The sequence below is a fragment of the Hemiscyllium ocellatum genome, chromosome 12 (genome assembly GCF_020745735.1).
Source record: "Hemiscyllium ocellatum isolate sHemOce1 chromosome 12, sHemOce1.pat.X.cur, whole genome shotgun sequence".
Taxonomy (NCBI): Eukaryota; Metazoa; Chordata; class Chondrichthyes; order Orectolobiformes; family Hemiscylliidae; genus Hemiscyllium; species Hemiscyllium ocellatum.
The window spans coordinates 84,668,096-84,692,900 of NC_083412.1; the positions used below are offsets into that span (position 1 = coordinate 84,668,096).

General features: G+C 41.0%; 1 protein-coding gene across 5 annotated transcripts in view; it reads right to left on the reverse strand.

Moving 5' to 3' along the window:
* Window positions 1-24,805, reverse strand: part of LOC132820866 (cell adhesion molecule DSCAM) — a 597,498-nt gene that overhangs the window by 119,462 nt on the left and 453,231 nt on the right. For all 5 annotated transcript variants that reach the window (XM_060833222.1, XM_060833217.1, XM_060833218.1 and 2 more), the window contains exons 13-16: window positions 22,328-22,456; window positions 14,812-14,979; window positions 7,635-7,705; window positions 4,891-5,131 (exon numbers count right to left, since the gene is read on the reverse strand). In XM_060833222.1, the coding sequence (XP_060689205.1) occupies window positions 4,891-5,131; window positions 7,635-7,705; window positions 14,812-14,979; window positions 22,328-22,456 (609 nt within the window). The remainder of the gene's footprint in view (window positions 1-4,890; window positions 5,132-7,634; window positions 7,706-14,811; window positions 14,980-22,327; window positions 22,457-24,805) is intronic.

A 24,805-nucleotide genomic window follows, 5' to 3' on the forward strand; every position in this document is an offset into this window, starting at 1 on the left:
TTGTGTTGAAGAACTCATTTGTTGTCCATTAGATGGAAAGATAGAGGAAAACAGATCTTTTAAAAAACTATCATGTCATTATGAATCTTATGCCTGCAATTTTCAGGATAAAGTCTCAAGGTTTTCCTTGACATAGGCCTGTGGTTGGAGAGCAACCTGCCCATACAGGAGGCTGGCAAGATGTATATAACATGAGAAATGTTGTGTCGATATGGAGATGAGTAGAAGTAGATGGGTAGGCAGATTCTGTGCGGTTCGGGAGTGTTGGAGTAAAACATCTCCTGGACCTCCCTGTTAGATTCAGTAGACGCTCAATGTTGACTCTGTCCAATTGAAACGGTTTCGAGTGGGTTAAAATCTGAAATAAAGTTTTGCTGGAGTGATTCCAAGCAAACATATCAAAGACTAGTTTTATCCTATGATTTTCATAAGGTTAAGATTAAACAATTTCGAATCCTTCACCTATTTATCATTTTTATTCGTCCCATTTCTTTACATTTCAACTGAACATACTGTTTGCTGTCTGACCAGCTGGGGGCACTGTAGGAAGGCGGAAGTATCTTCTCTCAATGTACTCAGGCAGAGAATTCTGGCATGTTAAGGAATATTGCATGCCAATTAATAACATCGTCATCCCTTCATTTCTGTGAGTGAAATGTGAAACTAATTCCACTTTCACATGTTCTCCCTCTTTCAGCTTGTATAATATCTAGTACACCCCTCATTTGATTCTCTTAAGATTCGAGTGTTCTTCCTCATTGTGACAAAGCCACAACCTTTTATTTTATCCTTTCTCAGGTTTTCAAAGCTAGGAGCACAGTACATCCCTCAGCCTATTGTTGTTCCTAAAATACCATCAGACTTTAAAAACCCTGGCGAGCTATTACTTAACTAATTCCTCTCCTATGTTACAGCACTCAGGTTCATGTCACACTACAGGTGACCACACACTCTCTCCCTCCCCCCTCTTCCTCTCACACACTCATATAAGTCTATGAGGTTAATTTCCATTTGCAGATTCGTATTTGCAGATACATTTTATTTTGTTCAAAAGGCACATAATTTATGGGCAGTCAATGTGACATTTTTAAATTCCTACTTTGGAAATAACAACAGTCTGACTCCGGGTTGGGACAAGACAGACTCGAACCTCACACCTTTAATGCATTGTCTGAGCTGAGATGTCACCTTTTTAAAATATAAAACCTTAAGTTGGATTGGGGTAGTAAACTCTGGGATTTACATATTTATCAATTGAAACCTGACTCACCATTCTAAGTGATTACAGACTTAACAGCCAACTAGTTTTGTCTAATATATTGCATCAGTTGTTTGACACTCTGGGCTTTTTCTTACAAATTCGATGTTCCATGCATTCAGACCCACTAGCTACTCGACAAATAGGCAGCACTCTGAAAGCTTGTATTTTCAAATAAATCTGTTGGGCTGTAATCTGGTATTGCATGATTTTTAAGCATGACACAACACTTTTGAGCATTCAATCTTCTTATGGGGACTAACATCTGTGAAGACTCACTGTCTTGCCCTTTCGGCCAATCCTAATCATCAGTGGCGGTTCCACATAAGTTGGGGTAAAAGTTTCCATCTCTGGCACTTAAATCACTGCAATATAGGAAAGATGTTGTGAAACTTGAAAAGTTTCTGAAAAGATTTACAAGGGTATTGTCAAGATTGGAGGGTTTGAGCGATAGGGAGAGGCTGAATAGTTTGGGGTTATTTTCCCTCGAGTGTCTGAGGGGTGACCCTAAAGAAATTTATTAAATCATTAGGGGCATGGATAGAGTAAATGGTCAAGGTCTTTTCCCCAGGGTAGGGGAGCCCCGAACTAGAGGGCGCGGTTTAAGGTGAGATGGGAAAAATTTAAAAGGGACCTAAAGGACAACTTTTTCATGCAGAATGTGGTCTGTGTATGGAATGAGCTGCCAGAGGAAGTTGTGGAGGCTGGTACAATCACAAGATTCAAAAGGCACCTGGATGGGTATATGAATAGGAAGCATTTAGAGGGATATGGGCCAAGTGCTGGTAAATGGGATAAGATTAGGCTAGGATATCTGGTCAGCATGGAAGAGTTGGACCAAAGGGTCTGTTTCCATGCTGTACATCTCAATGACTCTATTACTCTAATTAACTCTAATGAAGGGAGAGAGAGGAAGGAAATGAAGACAAAGAGAAGGAAAATGAAGGAAGAGAGGGAGGGGCCAAAAAATGGGAAGTGACAGGGAAAAGGGAAAGGCTAAAAGAGTGAAAGGAATGAAGAGGTCAAGGAAGTGATAACATAAAGACAGAATAATAGAATGATGGAGAAATAGGAAAGAGAGATTGACAAGAATAACATAATGATGGATTGAAAGCTTAAGTTTAGCAGGTGAACAGATATGAAGATAGAAAGAGAAAGAGAGGAGGCAGAGGGGAAGCAAGAAGTTAAATAATGAATAGGCAAAAGCTGCTAAGGGTATGGTGGCACAGTGATTCTGTTATTTGACCCATAACCTGAAGGCATGAGTTCAAGTCCCATCATGGCAGTTGGTGAATTTAAATTCAATTGAGTAAATCTGGATGAAAAGCTATTCATGGTAATGCTGACCAGTCAACAAGATTGTCATGAAAAAAATAATTCTGATTATTGAAGTAAACCTTTCCATGATGGAAATCTGTTTACCCAATCCAGCCTGTGAGTAACTCTGGGACCACAACAATTAATTTGGAATTTGTCTGCTCTCTGAAATGTTCTACTAAACTATTCAGTACTGCTCAGTAGCAGCTCACTACCACTTCCTCAAGAGAACTGGACAACAACAGAGTGACAACAGCAATGCCCTCATCCCTTGAATGAATGAACGTCCTGAGGAAGTGGTGATGTGGGCACAGTTACAATATTTAAAAGACACTTAGATAAATATGGGAATAAAGAAGGTTTGGAGGGAAATGAGCCAGGAGCAGACAGGTGGGACTAGTTTAGTTTGGGAATATGCTCGACATGGATTGGCTGGGCTGAACAGTCTGTTTCCTTGCTATATGACTGTATGAAGGGAAAAGGAATGACAATCTAGGAGTAGCAAAAGAGAGAGGGATGAAGTCAAAGGGCAAGATGAAAATAAAGGGTGAAAATATAGATGGGAAGGAAAACAAAGTGATAGCCAAGAGTGACACTTGGGTGTGAAGAACAGTGTGACCTGGTTATTAAAGAGTGTGTGGGTGAAGGAGTGTGCTGGGTGGAATTCATAGAGTCATAGAGATATACAGCACAGAAACAGACCATTCAGTCCAACATATCCATGCCAAACAGATGTCCTAAATAAATCTAGTCCCATTTGTCAGCATTTGTTTCTTACCCCTCTCAACCCTTCCTGTTTATATACCCATCCAGATGTTATTCAAATGTTTTAATCATACCAATACTAATTTGATGGTTTTAGCTGGGGTGGAGACAAATAGGGGTAGTTTGAATAAGTAAGGAGATAACTGAAGATATTGGTGGTGTGAAGTTGGGTTGAAGTTTATGTAGTGAGAAGATGAAATGAAGGGAAAAATGAAGCAGAGAATTGTTTAGGAAAGACCCAAACGTTTCCTGAAAATGTACAATTTGGTTTACAATGGAAATTACTGTTGAATTTGTTTTGCCGTGAGCTGTGTGTTCACCATCTGGATTTACCAGGAGCTTGCAAGCTTCTAGCTGAACTCTGGTTTCTCAGTCTCGAGGACAGCAGGGCAACACCTGGCAGGTGTGCTGTTGCTATCCAAACCCCATGAGAAGAATTATTAGAAAACTCAAACTTGCCGAATCTTCATTGGGTCTTGCTGATTCCGCCATGAGGATTGGCTTTTCGATTTACCAAGAAAGGCTTTCTGATGCGTTGTGTAAGGAAGACATTGACAAAGGATCTTTGACCCTATGTCCACTGATCTGAATCTCTTACCCATGCCTTTACTACCCTGACCAAACCCTCACCTTCCAGCCTCAGTAAGCTTCAGGTCATTCAAAACTCTACTACCCGCCCTCCTTCATCAGACTTTCTCATCTTCCTGTCCTAGGTTCCTGTTTGACCTTGTCTTGATTTCCAAACTTTCATCCTTACTTTCAAATCTCTCCTTAGCCTCAACCCTCTGTATCTCTGGCACTGTATAAAAATAGGGTTCCCATTTAAGATGGAGATGAGGACAATTTTCCTTTTTTCTTGAGAGGGTATTTGAAACTCCCTCCCTCAGAAACTGATGAGGATAGGTGGGGGAAGAGTCACTGAATAATTCTAAGGCCGAGGGAGATAGATTTTTGACTAACCAGGTTAACGAGAGGTATGCATAAATGTGAGCTGGGCCCATAATTAGATCAGACACAATCTTATTGAATTGGTGGAGGAGGCTCCAGGGACTAACTAGCCCATTCTACTCCTAATTCATTTGCCTGTTTGCTCCAGTTCCTAAAATGCTCCCAAAAACCCAACTACCCTCCAATTCTGGCCTATGGAGCAACATTCCCAGTAATATATTTTTCCCTGCTATGCTGACCTCCAAGGTCTGTGTGTGTAATCGTGCCTTCTAGAAAGGGCAGTCATTCTCTGGAATACCAATCAGCAAACATGGAGCTTCCCATTGGCCCTGTGGCCGCACAGCTGAGAGGGAATGGTGTTCTTGAGATAACATTGATTTCCAGCATTATGCCACTGCTGGGTATAGCATGAGCTTCCCAGAGTTTGAGCTCTGCAATTCCTTCCCTGTCACCAATTGTCCCTCCATGACAACGCAACCCCCATGACCATGATTTCTTTGTCCTAATAGCCTCCTTCAGGGGCTCAGTGTCATATCTGGTTTGCTATCACAACTGTGAGGCCTTCTGTCTCAGTCTAATCTGCGATCTAATTGTTAACCTACCATCCTCCAACGTTGTTGCAATGATTTCCTGCGAGGAGGGCCCCGTGCCCGCACGGTTACAAGCCTGCACCACCACTCCATACTGCGTGAACTTTTTCAGATTGTCCAGTGTGTACAGCTCACTGTCGCCAGTCGTCTCCATGCTGATGATGTTAAACTGGTAGTTGCCACCAGTGCTGTACTCCCGATAACCAATTTGATAGCCACGGATTAGTCCATTTTGCAAGTGCTTCTTTGGAGCCTGAGGAAATGACGGGGATGAAGAAAAGAGCACATCCATTTCCATGCATAAAACCAATAACTGAGCAAACAAATGTTTCCTCTTCTGAAGAATATTGGGTTGAGGGATAAATATTTGAATTGGGCTGTGGAGGAGAGAAATCCCCTCCTTTATTTGCCAACAATGCCATGTTGGGTTACCTTACATCCATCTGAGGGAATAGTCAGGGCCAAGGTTCAAAGATGCAGCTGAAAGACAGCACCTTTGATAGTGCAGCACTCCGAATGGATGGAGGTCACTGGTCAAAATTGGCAAATCCACTCAAGTCACTCAGTGAGTAGGGAAAGTCAGATAGAAACAATTAGAGCTGTTCTCCAAGAATGGCTTAACACACATCAATAAGGCAAAGTAGGGGGAGTTTAATTATATAGCTGTTAATGCTATGTATTGTCTGTAATTAATTGCAATAAACTGAAGAATTGGTCAGTTTTCCATTACTCACATTCTAAGTCCTGATATTGGAAGGATGTCTTGGAATATTAAAACTGAAGAAGGGGAAGAAGCCAATTCCAAAATGTGTTGACATTTGCATCACAAAATTAATTTTCAAAACTACACCTGACAGTTCAGCTTTTCTATCAACCTGCTCTGCCAAAAATGGAGCAGTAAATAAACCAAAAATCAACTTTTGTACTGGGAAAGCAATTTTAGACCTTACTGCAACTTCACTGGCTTTGAAAGCTTCTGAATCTGACACAAAAATAACTGTGTGAGAAGTGCGTGACAGTCTGTCAGATTCAATTGATGGTGACTATTTAATAAAATAATAGGACATGATTACATTTGGATAGACATTCACAAGAACACATCAGAGAATGGACAATACCATGATGACCTTGATAGAAATGTTTGCAATTATATAAACAGGATATTTTTACCTTCTCCACTTAATAGCAAATTGGTAGAGTAGACAAGCAAATCAGTCAGATTATCAGGAAAGTATAAAGTTAAAGGAAACTATCTCCATATTTACACAACTACAGCAGCATAGCCCTCACAGGTAACTCTCTCTCTCTCTACACACACACACACACACACACACACAAACACATATTTCTATCACAGTTATTTCCTAGCTATGCACTAATTCATACATTTTCATGCACACAGTCATATTTAGGGTGGCATGGTGAGTCAGTGGTTAGCACTGCCACCTCATAGCACCAGGGACTCAGGTTTGATTCCACCCTTGGACAGCTGACTGTGTGGAGTTTGCACATTCTCCCTATGTGTACTTGGGTTTCCTCCCACAGTCCAATGATGTATAAATTATCTGGATTGGACCTGCTAAATTGCCACAGTGTCACAGGGATGTGCAGGCTAGGTGGATTAGCCATGGGAAATGTGGAGTCGGTCTGGTTGGGAAGCTTTTCAGAGGGTTGGTGTAGACTCGATGGGCCAAGTGGCCTTCTTCCATGCTAGAAGTATTCTATTTACTCATACATTCCACTGACACAAATTCACCACGACATTACATTTACTTTGCCAAACATGTACTTATAGCACAGACACAGACAGAAGACAGAACAGAGGTAGGAGTTCAGTTTAAATAGTTGTTTATAACATCCAGGTATATGTTATATTATGTAACAAAAAGAATGATATGCAAACAGAGAGTGAACTATGGAAAAGATCTGAAAATAAATAGGGTTCAGGAAAGCTTTAAATCTGGAGAAAAAAAAATATGAAAAAAATGCTGCTTCCTTCTTCTGGAATATACTGTGATATAATCAAAGTACTAGTAAATCCAACTGCATAAAATAATTGTGTCCTCACTGTACAACCTTAATGCTGTAATCACATAACTGGACAAAACAGATCCAACTGGCTTGAGTAACAACCAGTATGGCATAAGATGGTTACAATCACAATTTTATTTGCAATTTTCAATGTCAGTGATTTTTTTCTACAGTTTTTCTACAAATTGTCCTTAAGTAAGGAAACAACACAATTTATATAGATATACATATATATAGTACAAATTATTGCAATCAGTCCTCGAAATGACCTTAATCCCAACACGAGGTGAGTGCCTGCTGAGGTGTAAGATCACATAATAATTCAAAGTGCTATCTCATATATTGTGATGCAAGGACAGTGTGTGACCACCAAGTACTGTTACATGGGTGAATAAGCATAAAGCAACTGGTTCCATTTGCTGAGGAGTGTGTGTAGCATTCCTTGGATAAGTCAAACCTTTATTCTATTTGTGGTGCATGGATCAGTCCACTGTATCTTTGGCATTTTAGTGGAACAACGAAAATCCACAAGTGCTCAGCTAAAAATGGAACATAGCATTTTGCATTCGCAAATCTTATCCCAAATTATTAATACGGTATTATTAATCAACAGACTTTAAGGCAGTCCCTTTAGAGATCAGCTCAAATAATGCAAAACCAAAAACATTTGACCACAAGTGTAAGAATTAACGAGTTAGAGTATTAGTTACATGCAAATGATTTACCTTCCATGTCACTCTGATGCACTGAGAGGATAGAGATTCCAGCACAACATCGATAGGTGGGCCATCAGGGGCTAAAGACAGGGTTGAAGAATAAAAATGTGAGAAGGATCAGCTACATTGTTTTGGAGGAACACAGAAGTAAGGGCAATGTAAAAAGCAACCAAACAGGGAAGCAAATACATCCAGGTGAATTGATCTTCAGTTTGTTCTTCACACTGCACTGTGTATACCCCATTCAGTTGACCACTTAGCTGAGTTGTTTGGCTTGTTTTGCAAGATAATGCCAACAGAATGGGTTCAATTTCCACATCGGCTAGGTTACCACGAAGGTCCTATCTTTCGAACTTGCCCACTGTCTGATGTGTGGTAAACCACCAACAGCCATCTCTCTGTAATGAGAGAGTAGCTCTATGATTACCGCTCTAATACAATGGCAACTACTACTATGCATTGTGCACATTTATCCAGGCTGGTGCTTTCTTAAGCAATGGGGCACTCAAGCGGTCCCACCTGCATAACTTGCACTAGAGCAGTGAAGAATGGGAAAACCCACCACAACTTAATTGCTTGAATGAGCAACAGTTGAACCTCAGACTATTGATCGGAAAAATTGATCAATTCAGTCTCGGCTGCATTTATGATGAATTTATGGGAATGGGGCAGGTTTGCTGAACCAATTGGTCTTTCCTTACCAGTCACTTTCATACATTGGCTTTTAGACTCTGGATCGACTGCTCGCACTCCTGATACTGCAGAGGCTTATTGGCTATTAGAATCTGAGCTGAAAAATGTGTTGCTGGAAAAGCGCAGCAGATCAGGCAGCATCCAAGGAGCAGGAGAATCGACCTTTCAGGCATAATCCCTTCTTCAGGAATGAGGAGGGTGTGCCAAGCAGGTTAAGATAAAAGGTAGGGAGGACGGACTTGAGGGAGGAGCGTTGGAAATGCGATAGGTGGAAGGAGGTTAAGGTGAGAGTGATAGGCTGGAGAGGGGGTGGGGGCGGAGAAGTCAGGCAGATGATTGCAGGTCAAGAAGGCGGTGCTGAGTCCAAGGGTTGGGACTGAGATAAGGTGGGGGGAGGGGAAATGAGGAAGCTGGAGAAATCTGCATTCATCCTTTGTGGTTGGAGGGTTCTTAGGCAGAAGATAAGGCGCTCTTCCTCCAGGTGTCGTGTTGCCATGGTCTGGCGATGGAGGAGGCCAAGGACCTGCATGTCCTTGGCGGAGTGGGAGGTGGAGTTAAAGTGTTCAGCCATAGGGTGGTTGGGTTGGTTGGTGACACCCACACACCCGCTTGCTTGGCACACCCTCCTCAGTCCTGAAGAAGGGTTTATGCCCGAAATGTCGATTCTCCTGCTCCTTGGATGCTGCCTGACCTGCTGCGCTTTTCCAGCAACACATTTTTCAGCTCTGATCTCCAACATCTGCAGACCTCACTTTCTCCTGTTAGAATCTGACACTTAGGATGCACATGCCATTTACACAGCTGAATGATTCTTAGACTGTAAATGGACAATGTTGCTTGCACATATTTGTGAATGATATTATTGGATTCTGTAATGGTAAAAAATGATACTTGGGATTTTCAGATCGGAACAATTTTCAAACACAACCACCCAATTTTTAAAAAATAATTGAAATTAAGACAACAATGAACTATCAGCACCAGTTACCAGGGTGATTGGAGACAATAGGATAAATTCACCAATCACAATCTTCCAATGAGGTGCTATATAGCCAAGGGAACCATAGGTTAAATGTAAGGTACCAACAATACAGCACTGATTCTTTAAGCTCGTGTTCCCTTCAAACACAGTTCCCTCCTCAAAGAGCAACATTGACACATTAATCTTTATACTGCTTGCAAGAAGCAGCTGTCAAATGTAGAACAGGGACAGTTTACTTGAAAGCAACAGGAATTCTGCCAATAAAACAGCAAGTAATTGTGTTTTAGGAGGCCCTGAATTGAAAGGACTAAAGGCACCAATGGAGATAAAATAGACCAATTAACTTGATGAAGGCTTAAGGAAAATGTCTCCAGCCCCAAGTAATTTGGGTACAAGAAGAAGTGGAAAGCAATTTGAAAAGTGAGTTAGCACTTGGCTCATATCTTAATGGAAACATTGTATAAAGCTTATTCTTTAATCCCAGCAGCTTTTTATTCTTAAATCCTGTGGCTATTGGGGATAGGTGTGTAGGAACAAAGTTACAAGGAAGTTTCTGAGAGCTGCACAATACTGTTCCATTTTTTCTAGTTTTTTTTTTCATTTTCCTGATGAGAGCATCATTTGCTGCCCATTCTTAATTGCCTTTGAGTTGAGTAGCCTGCTCAGTCAATTTGGAGAACAGTTACGAGTCAACCATGTGTCTGAATTCGCATTTGAATCTGACCAGATAAGGTCAGCAGATTTCTTTTCCTCAAGGACATTAGTAAACTACATTTTTTTTTAACCACAATCGATGGTACTTTCATGGTCTCTATTACATGTCTGATTTATGTGTTATTATCAATTTTAGAGTTTGGACCTTATAATAGTGGCATATGGTTTGGTTGCTTTTCTGAATGACTTAGATTAGACAGCCTTTCGTGTATTCATTAAGTGTTAGAGAGCAGGGATCCTTTGAAGTGTCAATTGAAGATAATTTTTACTGTAGTGACTTATGACAGATGGGGTTAACATTGAGGGCCATTATGTTGCTTTTGTTGGAGATTAAACAACCATTAATTTTAACTTAGAAAACCCAGAGATTGAAAGCTTTTCAGCAGTTGGGTTGGAAACAACTATGGCCTCTTTCAATGAGATGAGATTTTGCACAGCCGAATGTGAATAAGGTAGCTCAGTGGAAACGTTTTGCTTGTGCAACCTCCGGATCTGGGTCTTTGAATAGAAATCTACAATGTTATTAAAAGCTGAGGAAATCTAAACTCTCAGCTTTCTGTATATTTATGTAAGAAGACATTAGATTTTACAGATAAGGATGGGAAGAATCAACTAAATTACACTAAGATGAAAAATAGAAGGGTGAGTTCTTAGGTTTTGAATTCTTCTAAAGTGATGGAACTGTGGAACAGATGAGACTTTGTTCTTATTTGTGTTTATAATCTTTCAAACCATTTCTGTATCTAGACTTTTTTTTTTATTTTTGTCTTGGGTGTAAGAAACTTCAATTTTATTCTAAAACAAAATGATTTAGATTTCCTTCTGTGATCTAACTTGTTCAGGACTACGTTCAACTATGATCTTAACATGCTTATGTGTCGAGCCTTTCAGTTCCATTCATAAAAATAATGAACACAGTTAAAATGCTATTATCAGCTACAATGGGGTTTGAACCCATGTCCCCAGTGTATTAGCCTGGACCTCTGACTCCTAGCTTAATAGCATCTTCCCAACCACATCCCTTTGTAACTTTAAAGTCCCCCATCTGTTCTGTGATGTTGTTCCAGATAATGACTTCTGGTATTTGCCATTTCTATGAGTAAGTGATACTGAGTGACTGTTGTTTGAGGCATTTTACTGCCACCAATTGTCCTTTGCTTTGACTTCAGGCTACCTAATGACCAGCAGCAGAGGATACACCATTATAATGTGCCCACAGCATAGGCAAGGTTCTTAGATAACAGGAAGATTTATGTATTCTAGCAAAAAGTACAATTACAGTACGTGGACCAAAGGGAGCTGGTAGAGAGACCCCGTTCCATCTGATAGCTGAGGTAAAACTCATCTTCTCTACTATCAGTAGAGTGGTGAAAACCAAATGAAGAATAACTCCTTCAGAACCATTATTTGAAACGGCAAGGTCATGTTCTCTTCTGGAGAACAAATATCTCCATTGTGTTCAGTGTTTTCTGACTGTTAGTTACAATCTCACAGCTTTGGTATATCAATCTTTTTCACAAATTTTCTCCATGCTTCTATACTCAGTTTACAACAGACCTCAATATACACTGGGATTAAGGTTAATTTGCATCAAAATCCTCAAAATAATCAATCATGAGGGTGACCAATCAGAGAAACGTTGAATGGATAGGATTAGTGATGTCTGGCGTCCAAGAAACTTCTGAGGAAGAGATGGACACGGTAGATGTTGCAACCTCGATACCATTACTACTTGAAGAAGATTAACTTCGGCTGAGGTGGTCTGGGTGCAAGAGGCAGGCTACGGTCCAGTATGTGCCGCCAATAGCCAAAGCAGGGTCCAAGGAACCAGGCCTGGTACCAAACCACTCCAGGAGAAGCTAAAGGAACAAGAACAAGGCTACGTCTCAGGACTTAGAGGGTGGGGTGGGGAGATGTAATGATTGCAACAAGGTCAGCCAGGTGGATGTCATAGAATCTGGATTCCCTAATTAGGGTTGTTAACCTGGTCCCATCAGAGAGGCCTGGTTGACAGATATAAACAGCAGTGTCAGGGGTTCTACTTACTCTAGGATCCAGCCGTGCGCTAACTAGATCAGTGTCATGCACTATACACTTGGAAATAAAGGGTGAGTTATGATGTTATTTCAGTGTGCATGTGACTGTGCCCTTGGAATATACCCTGAGATGTTAGTACTCAGTTTCCAACATTGAAGATTGTTCAAAGCAAGTGGCTTGCTTTGATTTCTTTGTCAATTTTTTTTCTCATACATAACCCCTTGGTGAGTTTGGTTAGATAGAAAGCTGATTAATAATGAGGCAGGTTGTGCCATTAACAAGCATTCATGCCCATCAGTTAGCATCTCCGAGTGAGAATCTCCCGTGCTGCTTGTGTAAATCAGAAAAGATGCAGCTGGATAGATGGGCGTCACTGCACATGCCATCCAAATCTGCCCCACATCCTGTCATAGCCTGCATCACCTATAAGGTCCTGCCTTCTGTGCCAATTGTTAAATTTAAATCTGAGATTGAGATCTGAGACGTAGTGAAAACAGCAATAAATACAACCCAAATTGTTCCAACTTTGTATATGTGCGATGTAAGCTGTGATCTCACAAGCCTGTGGGAGGTATGATTTGGATGATGGTCTTTTGGATGTAGAAATGTGTGTCACTTATTTGAAAGAAAATTATTAACTTATGCTAATTGTCTTCTGCCAACTAAAACACTCCGGTTTCCAGGTAATTAATAATTTACTTGTTTGTTATGGCTTTATTTTAATGGAAAGTTGATCATTATTGAAGATGTTAATAAATTCTTCTAATTCTGTTTCAGTGTGAGCCCAATATTCTATATGTCAACTAAAATGCATTGGGTGTTATTCACATATGACTACATCATTGAATAAATGAGTTAGTAAGAGTGATAAAGAAACCCCTGAAAATTATCCCTTGATAAAATTTCAAGAAAAACAATGGAAACGGCCTCTGGTTTACAATGGGAGGCTCGAAATGATCCTTTTCTTTCCAATGCTGGTCACCATCAATTTTCTCCAGAAGAAGTGAGCTGGAGAATTGACTAATGTCAATGTGATCAACCAATTAGTAAAAGTGATCGAGAGGAAGTTGGGTTGTTGTAAAAACGCAACTGGTTCATTTATTGCATCATACGTGATTCCAGTCCCACAGCAAGCTGACTGACACTTAAATGTATCCTGAAATGGCCTGATAAGTCATTCCATTGGATCAAATGGTATTAATTTTTTTTAAATGATTGCAAGAGTACCTTTAATGACAAGAGTGATTCTAGAAGGAAACTCACCATTACCTTTCACAAGGCAATAAATGCCAGCCTGACCAAAATGGAGCAAATCAGTAATTGCAAATTGTTGATAACTGGGGAAAATGCATTTGGGTTTAACTAGAGCTCTTCCATATCTAAGAATACCGAAAATTAGAAAAGTAAAGGATATCAAATGTTCTCTATCGTATGTTTACAGCTCTTCTTCCTCCATCCCTTACTCCTGTCATTTTCAAATGACTAATCCCTTCTTAAATCTGGCATTGTCAGTGTGAGAAAACTATCTCAAGGTCATACCTAACAGGCGCTGAAAGTGCTTTTTTATTCAAGTAAATGTAATCTTGGTAGTAGAAGCAGGATAGAAACATCCCAGCATCACCCTCCGCGCCCCCCCCCCCCCCAACCAAGACAAGTCTCATTCTTTATTACTCTGTAGATCAATCAGCAAGGAAGGCTGATGGTTCACAGCATGACGTCAGTGCACAGCCTTTTCAGTATGATTGGACTCCTCTTCAATCACTGTGATAATATTCAATCAGATTGATTCATGGAGTCTCACTGCACCATCATTGATTGATTCAAGAGCAAGACTCTCTCTGCGCAAAGTCGAGGAGATGCACACACACAGACAGTAAAATTAGATACCCAATATGTAGCTGGGAGCGGGTGAACATTAGGCTGACAGATCCTCAATGTGTTATCATTATAGGTTCCTGCAGTTAAATACAAAGTGTTGCCACCAGTGTCGTACCAATTGGAGTAAGAATGGAGAGAGAGAGAGAGAGAGAGAGAGAGAGAGAGACAGACAGAGACAGAGAGATGTAAAAAGTAGAGCAGTCTTGAAAGTAACTTTAACTTAAATATGACATGTCTAATGGCATTATCAGTTTTGTGAAAGGTAGCAATGCACAGGATTGACGAATAAAGAGATTGGATAGACTGAGACTTTCTTTGAGCAGAGGAGACTGAGGTGGCACATGATTGTGAAGTATAAAATTATGATGCGCACAGAATAGGATAGAATAGAATTGGATAGCCAAGGGATCTTTCCCTTTGTTGGAGGGATCAATCACCAGGAGCTTGGATTTAAGGGAGGGATGTGAGGAAAAGCATTTTCACCCAGAGGTGATAGGAATCTGGAACTCACTGCCTCAACATGTGGTAAAGACAGAACCCTTATTTGACATTTCAGGAGTATTTATACATACACTTGCAGTGCTAAGGCAGAGAAGGCTACGAGCCAAGTACTGCAAAATGGGATTAGAATAGTGAGGTGCTTGTCTTTGACTGGTACAGACTCGATGAACTGAAGCAACTTTTTATGGGTTGTAGACCTCTCTAACTCTCTGACTTTTGTTGTCAGCATCAGAGTCACCTCCTGGATTGGGGATCAGGGAGAAGCTTCTGAGATGTTTCAATCTCTGTCCCTCTACTTGCCCTGAGTTTTTATACACTGACTGAGACGATGAAAGCCAAAGATGGCTCAACCTGTTCAACCCTTGACCTTTGACCTTTTACCTGCTTCATCTGTAGTGATGGTGAGCTCGTTGCTGGCCTCACTTTTCCCAATGCGGTTTTTGGCATACATACGGATGTTGTAGGTGGAAGAAGGGTGCAGGTCAATAATTGTGGCCTGGTTCAACTGAGGTGAGACATCTTTTGTCCTTTGTACTGCATCCCAGGAATCTGTGGGACACAATGAATTCCATTGAAAGATAAAGATCTTTAATGATGATCTATATTGGCTTCATTTCATTAAATATGGGGCACATCAAAATGGATGCCACTACTGGCAAACAGATAATTTCTTAAAATATACTTAAGGGTCATCATCATATTCCTCTCTTCAGACTTAATTATCAGACTGACAAAGGTGGATTTAGGTCATTTTGTTCCTGTGCCCAATTTCGCACGACATTAACGTCAATGGTCACCTAACCCACCCCAATCCCAATGGATGGCTTCAGTTAAAATCACATTTTTCCAGGTTAAGGGCAGCACAGGAGAAAGTTCCCTGAACACTGCTCCTGCCAATCTGTCACACCTCAACATTGTCAGCTCCTTCATCATGCCTGTGTGAATGTTGATTGATCACTTCTTCCTAAGTGTCTGGGAATTCTTTGCTGTAGACTGATATCCACTTTTACAGGGATCCTTTGTTGGTAGTAAAAAGATATTCCTCACCCAACCAGAGCTAAATGTGAACTGATGTTTCAGATGTGTCAAAATGGGGACAAAACTCAGTACTTTGCCCAGTGTGGGGGAACTGTTACAAGCATGGGAAACAGCCCTTCCTGAAGATTGATCTCAGTTCAAGAACAAGTTAAAGTTTCATTCAATGGGGGCATTTTAATGTCAGAAAACCAGGTTAGGGGTTGGTGGGGCTCACAGATTAGAATCTGTGAGGAGCAGAACTGCTAGGTGCTGCAATGGGGTCTCATAACAGAGCAAACTCACCACAGGAGAGAAATATGTTTAATGGTCCTGATGTTTCCCTCCATGATGAAGGAGCAGCTTTCACTGTTAATCTCAGAGATAGCTGATTAGAAACCTATCACAACTTTGTCAATAGACCTTCCTACTAATGTTGTGGTTCTGTTCACCGAGCTGGGAATTTGTGTTGCAATTTTACTTCGTAATTGACACAGGAATTAAAGAATGTAGGGAGTAGACAGGAAAGTGGAGTTGAGGTCATGACTGGGTCTCTGCTGCTTCCGGTTGTCAGTTGCTCTCCGCTGCAGTGGCCAGTGACAACCGGAAGCGGCAGAGACAAGCCACTATAAATGCCGGAGGAAACATCACAGGAGCGCTTCACAGGAGGCTCCCAAGCACTGAGGATGTCACCTAGACAGGGGACGAAACGTTTGCAACACAAATTCCCAGCTCGGCAAACAGAACCATAGCAACGAGCACCCGATCTACAAATCTTCTCCCAAACTTTGACTTCCTACTAATCATCTAGCTGATCCTGGGCACAGCCAGTAATTTTGGGAAGGAGCATCGGAAAATCTCTCCTGACACACAAACATATGAAGGAGGAGCAGAAAGTGGCCCTTCCTTTCCTTGATCTTGCTCAACCATTTGGTGAAATCATGGCTGGCCCGGTCATGACCTCAACTCCACTTTCCTGTCTACTCCCTACATTCTTTAATTCCTGTGTCAATTATGAAGGACCTTTACCAGACACACCAACTTTCTTGCTCCACGGATGGCCTGACCTGATGTGCTTTTCCAGCACCACTCAAATCTTGACTCTAATCTCCAGCATCTGCAGTACCCAATTTTGCCTCACTCCAATGTCAATCTATCTAATCCAGACTGAGTTTGATGACCTTGCCTTCACCACAATCTGAGGGACACAACTTCACTTATTCACATCTCTGAGAAAAATAAATTCCCCCTCACCCCCATCTGAAATGATTGAGCCCTTACCTTTAAACTTTATCCTCTAGAGGAAACATTCTCTCATTATCTGCTCTAACAGATCCTATTGCAAACTTACAAGCTTCAAAAGCTTACCTCTTATTCTTCTAGATTCCAAAGCATACAGGCCTAATCAGTCCGACTAATGCTCTGAAGATAGCCCTTCCTTCTCGGAATCAGTCAAGCTCACTTTCTCTGAATGGCTTCTAATGTAAGTAAGTCTTTCTTCAATTCAGGAGATTAAAAACTGAATAGCAATCCAGATGCAGTCATTATGCAGGGGACAAAATAGAGATGGGCAATACAGATGTGTTTCCAAAAGAAAATAATAGAAAAACAGAAAATGTAAAATAATTTTTAAATTTTCTTTTTAAAAATCCGTAGGTTCTTTCTGACACTCCATATGCATAAAATAAATCTTCAGGGCCAGAGATGATATTTAATAGTATTTGCCATTTATTAAATATCATGTATTTCTGAATTCATCAGTCATAACATTTCCTGATATTTTTAATCATAATCATGCTATGTTCACATCACTACAGTGATTTCTGTGTTGAGACTCTCCTCAGGGGTTCCAACAGTACACCCTTTTGAGAAGCAGGGTATCTCTGAGAGCAAGTCCTAGATTTTCACATAGAACTGCACAGATGCAAATGCCAGAGGTGGATCTCCGATTTCTCTTACAAGAAAACTGAACACAGTTAGCCTCAAATATTAAATCTACATCAAAATCCAGGCCGACATAAAAGAAGAAGCAAAATAAAAATGTTTTTAAAAGCCATCTGCCATTAAGTCTGTTCCAATTAACCAGCACATAGCACACTTTTGCACAAACTGCAGGAAAGATGTCACTTTATAATGACTGTGTGATACCTGAATTGCTAAACATTGCTTCTGAAGGCAGCTAACACACAACTTCTGTTACATTAGCCCTTGGGTTTTATAATATTCATAAGGTTAATGTAACTGACACCAAGTATTTACAGCCTCAGGGCATTAACAGCCTAAAAAAAACCCACTGAATAATCAATGACACCATGTACTTTCAAATGGAATATTATACAAATACGAGCAATAAAGTTATAGATTTAAAAGAATGAAATGAGACCACCATTACGACACATTTGCCTCCCTCAGATCATTAAAAAAGATCATTTTGAAGTGCAGCGCTGAGAATGGAAATATCAGTTTGTCAGTAAGGGAATGTAGGGTTGCTGGGAGAAAGCAGACAAGTGGGGTTGAAGGTTACCAGATCAGCCATGACCTCATTGAATGGCAGAGCAGACCCATTGGGCTGAAGGGTATATCTTTGCTCTGACATCTTATGATTTTTTTTTTCTCAATTTGCTTTGAAGATCTGCATTATTGCTAATTCGATGGAGCCATTCCCCCTGTTTAACAGTTAGGCTGGCAATTAGAATATTGTTCTTGGGGCTAAAGGGATCAAAGGGTAGCAGGGAGTAAGCAGGAACAGGGGACTGAGACGAATGATCAGCCCATGATCATGTTGAATAGCAGAGTAGGTTCAAATGGCTGAATATCCTACTCCTACTCCTTTCCCCTATGTTTCTATGAACTATCTGAAGCAACCCCCATCCCCAATGGATTTGATTTGTTGTACATCCAAATTCTTTGCCAGATGAGAGAGTGCTGGTGTTGAGGACAGTAAAGGTCAACATGACGCCGTGCCATATTATTAAATATTAAAATTAACAAAGCTACTGTTGAATATAGGAAGAAAATCTCTGACAACCCGCAAATTCATTCGCCAGGCAGAACGGCTATGCGTTTGATCAAAGGGTTTTGTCAAATTGTCAGATTCTAGTTAAGGATTTTTGTAGGCAGTGTGAACTTGCTTAGCTTCTGTTGCTGGTAAACCCTTGCAGGACGTGTTCAGTACATCTTGTTACTGCATGATGTTTGCTGGAGTCTGCCAGGGTGTGAAGGTGGAAATGAAGTAACTGTCTAATCTTAGTAGCTAAAAACAATAGAATGTCAGCAACACTCACCACTAGCTCAGAATACAAAGATGGATAGCAAAAGTTTCTATAAATATATAAAACAAAAAGAGTGGTGAAAGTAAACATCGATCCTTTAGAGAATGAAAAGGGGGATTCAGTAATGGTATATGAGGAAATGGCTGAGACATTAAATAGGTATTTTGGTCAATCTTCACAGTGGAGGACATGAATAACCTGCCAGTAACTGACAAAGAGACGAAGATGGGTGAGGACCTGGAACCAATCATCATCACAAAAGAGGTAGTATTGGGCAAGCTAATGGAGCAAAGGGTAGACAGGTCTCCTGGCCCTGATGGAATGCATCCCAGGGTGCTGAAAGAGATGGTGTGGAGAAATAGCAAATGCACTTGTGGTAATTTTCCAAAATTCACTCGACTCTGGGGCAGTTCCAGCAGATTTGAAAACAGCAAATGTAATGCCAATGTATAAAAAGTGAGGTAGATGGGGAATTATAGACTGGTTAGCTTAACTTCAGTCGAGGGGAAAATGCTTGAGTCTATTATCAAGGAAGAAATAGCAAGGCATCGAGATAGAAATTGAACCATTGGGCAGACGCAGCATGCGTTCATGAAGGGCAGGTCAGGCTTAACTAATCTACTGGAATTCTATGAAGACATTACAAACACGGTGGAGAACACGGTAGATATGACGCAAAAGGTATTCCAAAAGGTAGATTTCCAAAAGGTATTCGACAAGGTGCTGCACAAAAGGCTACTACATAAGATAAAGGTATAAGGTGTTGCGGGCAATATATTAGTAATGGATAGAGGATTGGTTCACTAAAAGGAAGCAAAGATAGGAATAAGTGAGTACTATTCTGGTTGGCAATCAGTGACTAGTGGTGTGCCTCAGGTATCAGGTTAGGATGCAGTTATTCACAATTTACGTAGTTGATTTGGGGTTGGTGACCACGTGTAGTGCGTCAGTCTGCAGAAGTGGTAGAGTTTGAGTGGTAGAGCAAAGTGTGCAAAGGACTGTGAAACTTTGCAAAGGTTCATAGATAGCTTAAGTGAGTAGGTAAAGGTCTGGCAGATGGAATAAATATAAATGTGAAGTCATCCATTCTGGTAGGAATAACAATAAAAAGGACTATTACTTGAGTGGTAAAAAGTTGCAGCATAATGCTGTGCAGAGGGGCCTGGGTGTCCTTGTGCATGAATCACAGAGGGTTGGTCTGCAGATACAACAGGTAATTAGGAAGGCAAATGGATTTTGGCCCTCATTGCTGAAGAGATTGAGTTTAAAAACAGAGGTTATGTTGCAGCTGTATAGGGTGCTAGTGAGGCCACACCTGGAGTACTCTATGCAGTTTTGGTCTCCTTACTTAAGAAAGGATGTACTGGCACTAGGGGAGGTGCAGAGGAAGTTCACTAGGTTGATTCCGGAGTTGAGGAGGTTGGCTTATGTGGAAAGACTAAGTAGACTGGGATTATATTCATTGGAATTCAGAAGAATGATGGGGGATCTGATAGAAATATATGAAATTATGAAGGGAATACATAAGATAGAAGCAGAGAGGATATTTCCATTGGCAGGTGAAACTACAACAAGAGGGTGTAGCCTTAAAATTAGAGGGAGCAGATTTAGGACTGAATGAGAAAGAACATCTTCACCAGAGGGTTGCGAATCCATGGATTTCTCTGCCCAGTTAGGTAGTTGAGGCTTCCTCATTGATTGATTGTTTTTAAAGCTAAGATAGATAATGTTTTGTACAGTAAAGGAATTAAGGGTTTTGGTGAGTGGGCAGGTAAGTGGAGCTGAGGCCATGCAAAGATTAGCCATGATCTTACTGAATGGTGGAACAGGCTCAATGGGCCAGATGGCCGACTCCTGCACCTAGTTCCTCTGCTCTTATTAATGTGCAAGGCAATGGATGCAAACGATATGCAGTGAGACATCAATTTTCAGAATTTCCTATTGCTGGGAACAATGAAAATCTCTTTTGTTCACTTATTGAATAGGGAGCTAAATCAGCTAATATAGCCCATTCCCCCTCAGTTGCTCCCTCTCTATCCAATCCTGGCACCTTCATGGTGAGCCAGAGAGATGTACAGCATGGAAACAGACCCTTTGGTCCAACTCATCCATGCTGATCAGCTATTCTAACCTAATCCAGTCCCATTTGCCAGCACTTGGCCCATATCCCTCTAAAGCCTTCCTACTCATATACCCATCCAGATGCCTTTTAAATTCTGTAATTGTACTGGCCTCCACCACTTCTTCTGACAGCTCATTCCATAAAAGCACCACCCTCTGTCCAAAAATGTTGTCCCTTAGATCCCTTTTATATCTTTCTCCTCTCACTCCTAAACCTATGCCCTCTAGTTCTGGACTCCCCCATCCCAGGAAAAAGACCTTGTCTACTTTACCTACCCATGCCCCTCATAATTTTATAAACCTCTATAAAGTCATCCCTTAGCCTCCAATGCTCCAGGGAAAATAGCCCCAGCCTATTCAGCCTCTCCCTATCACCCAAATCCTCCAACCCTGGCAACATCCTTGTAAATCTTTTCTGAACTCTTTCAGGTTTCACAACATCTTTCCGATAGGAAGGAGACCAGAATTGCACTCAATGTTCCAACAATGGCCTAATCAATGTCCTGTACCACCACAACATGACCTCCCAACTCCTGTACTCAATACTCTGACCAATAAAGGAAAGCATACCAAATGCCTTCTTCACTATCCTATCTACCTGCGACTCTACTTTCAAGGATCTATAAACCTACACACCAAGGTCTCTTTGTTCAGCAACACTCCCTAGGACCTTATCACTAAGTGTACAAGTCCTGCTCTGATTTGCTTTTCCAAAATGTAACACCTCACATTTATCTAAATTAACTCTATCTGCCACTCCTCAGCCCATTGGCCCGTCTGATCAAGATCCCGTTGTACTCTGAGGTACCTTCTTCACTATCCACTACACCTCCAATTTTTGTGTCATCTGGAAACTTACTAACTATATCTCTTGTGCTCACGTCCAAATCATTTATATGAATGATGAAAAGCAATGGAACGAGCACTGACCCTTTTGGCACACATGTGAGTTCTAACTTTAACCCATCATTTTAAACAAGTGTCAGAGATGCCATTTGATGGCCAAAGGTCTTTCTTCAAATAAGGAAATGGATATCTAATGATTTCATTGAGACAATTTTAACTCAACTCTTGTGTGGAGAAGTCATCAATTTTGTAGCAAATGTCGGGAAGGGGCAGAGAGTAAAACAGAAAGTGAGAGAGAAAACCAGAAAAGTGAATTTACTTCTATTTCTGTTTCCTTGGTCCTTGCTCTTCCAATCAGTACAGAAAAAAAAAATGCATGTTGGTCCTGTCTTTCCCTTCATCCACATCCTGTCCCTCATGCTCTTCTCACTCCCAACTCCCCAAGTCCCAACTGCAAAAGCCAACACTCCGAAGCCAAAACTTCTTTCATGAAAGCCAAGTCAAGGCCTTCTACTCCCTGAGCCTCTGTTGCCACTGGATATGCCTGAGAGGCCAAGCAGAGGGGTCTGAGAATTAAAAACAGCCTTTGCCCCCATCATTACACCATGGGGTCGAAGATTGGTCCTCTAGTTTCTTGAACTCACCTGACTTGTTCTTGCACTCAATGTCAAAGCCAGTGATGGGACTGTTCCCATCAAAACCCATGCTCCACCTCAAAGCGATGCTCCGTGCTCTCACTTCACGAATCTCAATTTCAGGAGGATCTGGAGGCTCTGCAACATGAGAAAAAAAAGTACAGAATTAAAAAGTGAAGTCCCCTAATGTTAAACGTTTCATGGCAAATTATTGACACCAGGCTGTATTGAATAGTCACCTCCATGAAAGGTCCTCAAATCTTTATTAGAAATGAACAAATAACATTTAGCAAAATGTGTATATCTCAAGTACAAGTTCATGAAAATAATGTCCTCTGGCATGAGAATTGAAAAGATCAAAGCATTTGTCATTATCACACAAAAGAATCTTCATTCACTTGTCAACTATTATGTCTTCTTTCCAATCCAATATAAGACAGACCATTTGGAATTACTTCATCCATTTGACCCTGCGATGAACTTCTAACCTTACATTTTTGCTATGACAAAAACTGCCAACTTCAAACTCTGAAACAGCATGAGTCTTCTTCTGCTGAAACCATCTCATCCAAACCTTCATACCTTTAGACTCAATTATTAACTAAAGTGATTACACTCCTACCTTGTATCATTCCAGGACTAAACATCTCTGTTATCACCTATCTGATCTGGCACCAAACACACACTATTGCCTTGCTGATCTACCCCTCCATGGCCTTACCCCCTCCCCACCTCTGTAATCACTACCAGTTCCACAAGCATACCAATTAGATGCATTTGTTTTAAGAATTCATTTGCAAGGTGTGGGCTTCAGTGCTTGGGCGAATATTTGTTTGCCATCCCCAGTTGTCCTTTAAAAGGTGGCCGTGAGCTCCTTTCTTGAACTCTTGCAGTCCATGCACTATTGGTAGACCTGCAATGCACTCATGGAGGTAATTGCGGGGGTTTAACACTGGCCTTTTCTGCATTCCCCACTTCACCCCATCACTGCAGTCAATTGTTCAAGAGCTGTATTCTGGAACTCCATCCTCAGATCTCATCATTGTTACAATTGTAACGAGTTCAGTCAGCTGGGCCTTGTGGAGAATGCGTTCACTGACTGGACAAATTAATCTGACCCAATGAGGGAATCGTGGCTGATGTATAAAAACAGATACTGACTTGACTCTAAATGAGGCAGTACTAAAGTCAAGGAGTCTCACATGGAATCAAAGGGTGGCTTGGTGATGGAATACTGGGCTCTGTGGGGTTATGTCAACCATCTCTGTCTCTCTTGCTTCAACATGGACTTTAAAACCTCTCTCATCAACCAAACTTTCAGTGTTTTGTTCTAACATCTCCTTCATTGCTGAGCATCAATTCTTAATTGGTTACACAGTTTGAGATGTTTTATACAACTGTAGGCTGGTTAAAGCACAGAGGGGATCATCTGGCCTGTTGTGTACATGTCCATTCTCTGCAAGAACAGCCAGCTATCCCATTCCTTCACCTTGTGGTACTTTTGTCTTCAATCTAACAACTTTTTGAAAGCTATGATTGAATCTGCCTCAATCACATTCTCAGTCAGTGCATTCCAGTCCTAACCACTTAGACATTAAAGGAAATTTGTGACGCTTGCAGCCAATTTAAGATTATCATTTGGGCTGTGAACATGGCTAAAACTGTGAGGTGGAAGATGTGGCATTGTTATTCAAGGACAGTATTATGGTAGCAGAAAGGACTTTTGAGGACTTGTCTACTGAGGTTGTATGAGCTGAGGTTAGAAATAAGAAAGGAGAGGTTACCCTGTTGGGAGTTTTCTATTGGTCTCCAAATAGTTCCAGAGATGTAGACAAAAAGTTAGCAAAGATGATTCTGGATAGGAGCGAGAGTAACAGGGTAGTTGTTATGTGGGACTTTAGTTTTCCAAATATTGACTGGAAATATTATAGTTCAAGTACTTTAGATGGGTCATTTTTTGTCCAATGTGTGCAGGAGGATTTCCTGACACAGTATGTAGACAGGCCAACAAGGGGTGAGGTCTCATTAGATTTGGTACTGGGTAATGAACCTGGCCAGGTGTTAGATTTGGAGGTAGGTGAGCACTTTGGTAATAGTTTGATTATGTTTACTTTAGTGATTGAAAGGGAGAGGTATATACCACAGGGCAACAGTTACAGCTGGGGGAACGACAGTTATGGTACGATTAGGCAAGATTTAGGGTGCACAAGATGGAGGAGGAAACTGCAAGGGATGGGCACAATTGAAATGCCCAGCTTATTCAAGGGACAGCAAATGCGTGTCTTTGATAAATATGACCTGTCAGGCAGCGAGGAAGTGGTCGGGTGAGGGAAGAAGTTGAATCTCATGTCAAGAGAAAGAACAAGATTTATGTTCGGATGAGATGTGAAGGCTCAGTTAAGGTGCTTGAGAGTTACAAGTTAGCCAGGAAAGACCTAAAGAGAGAGCTAAGAAGAGCCGGGAGGGGACATGAGAAACCTTAAAGCT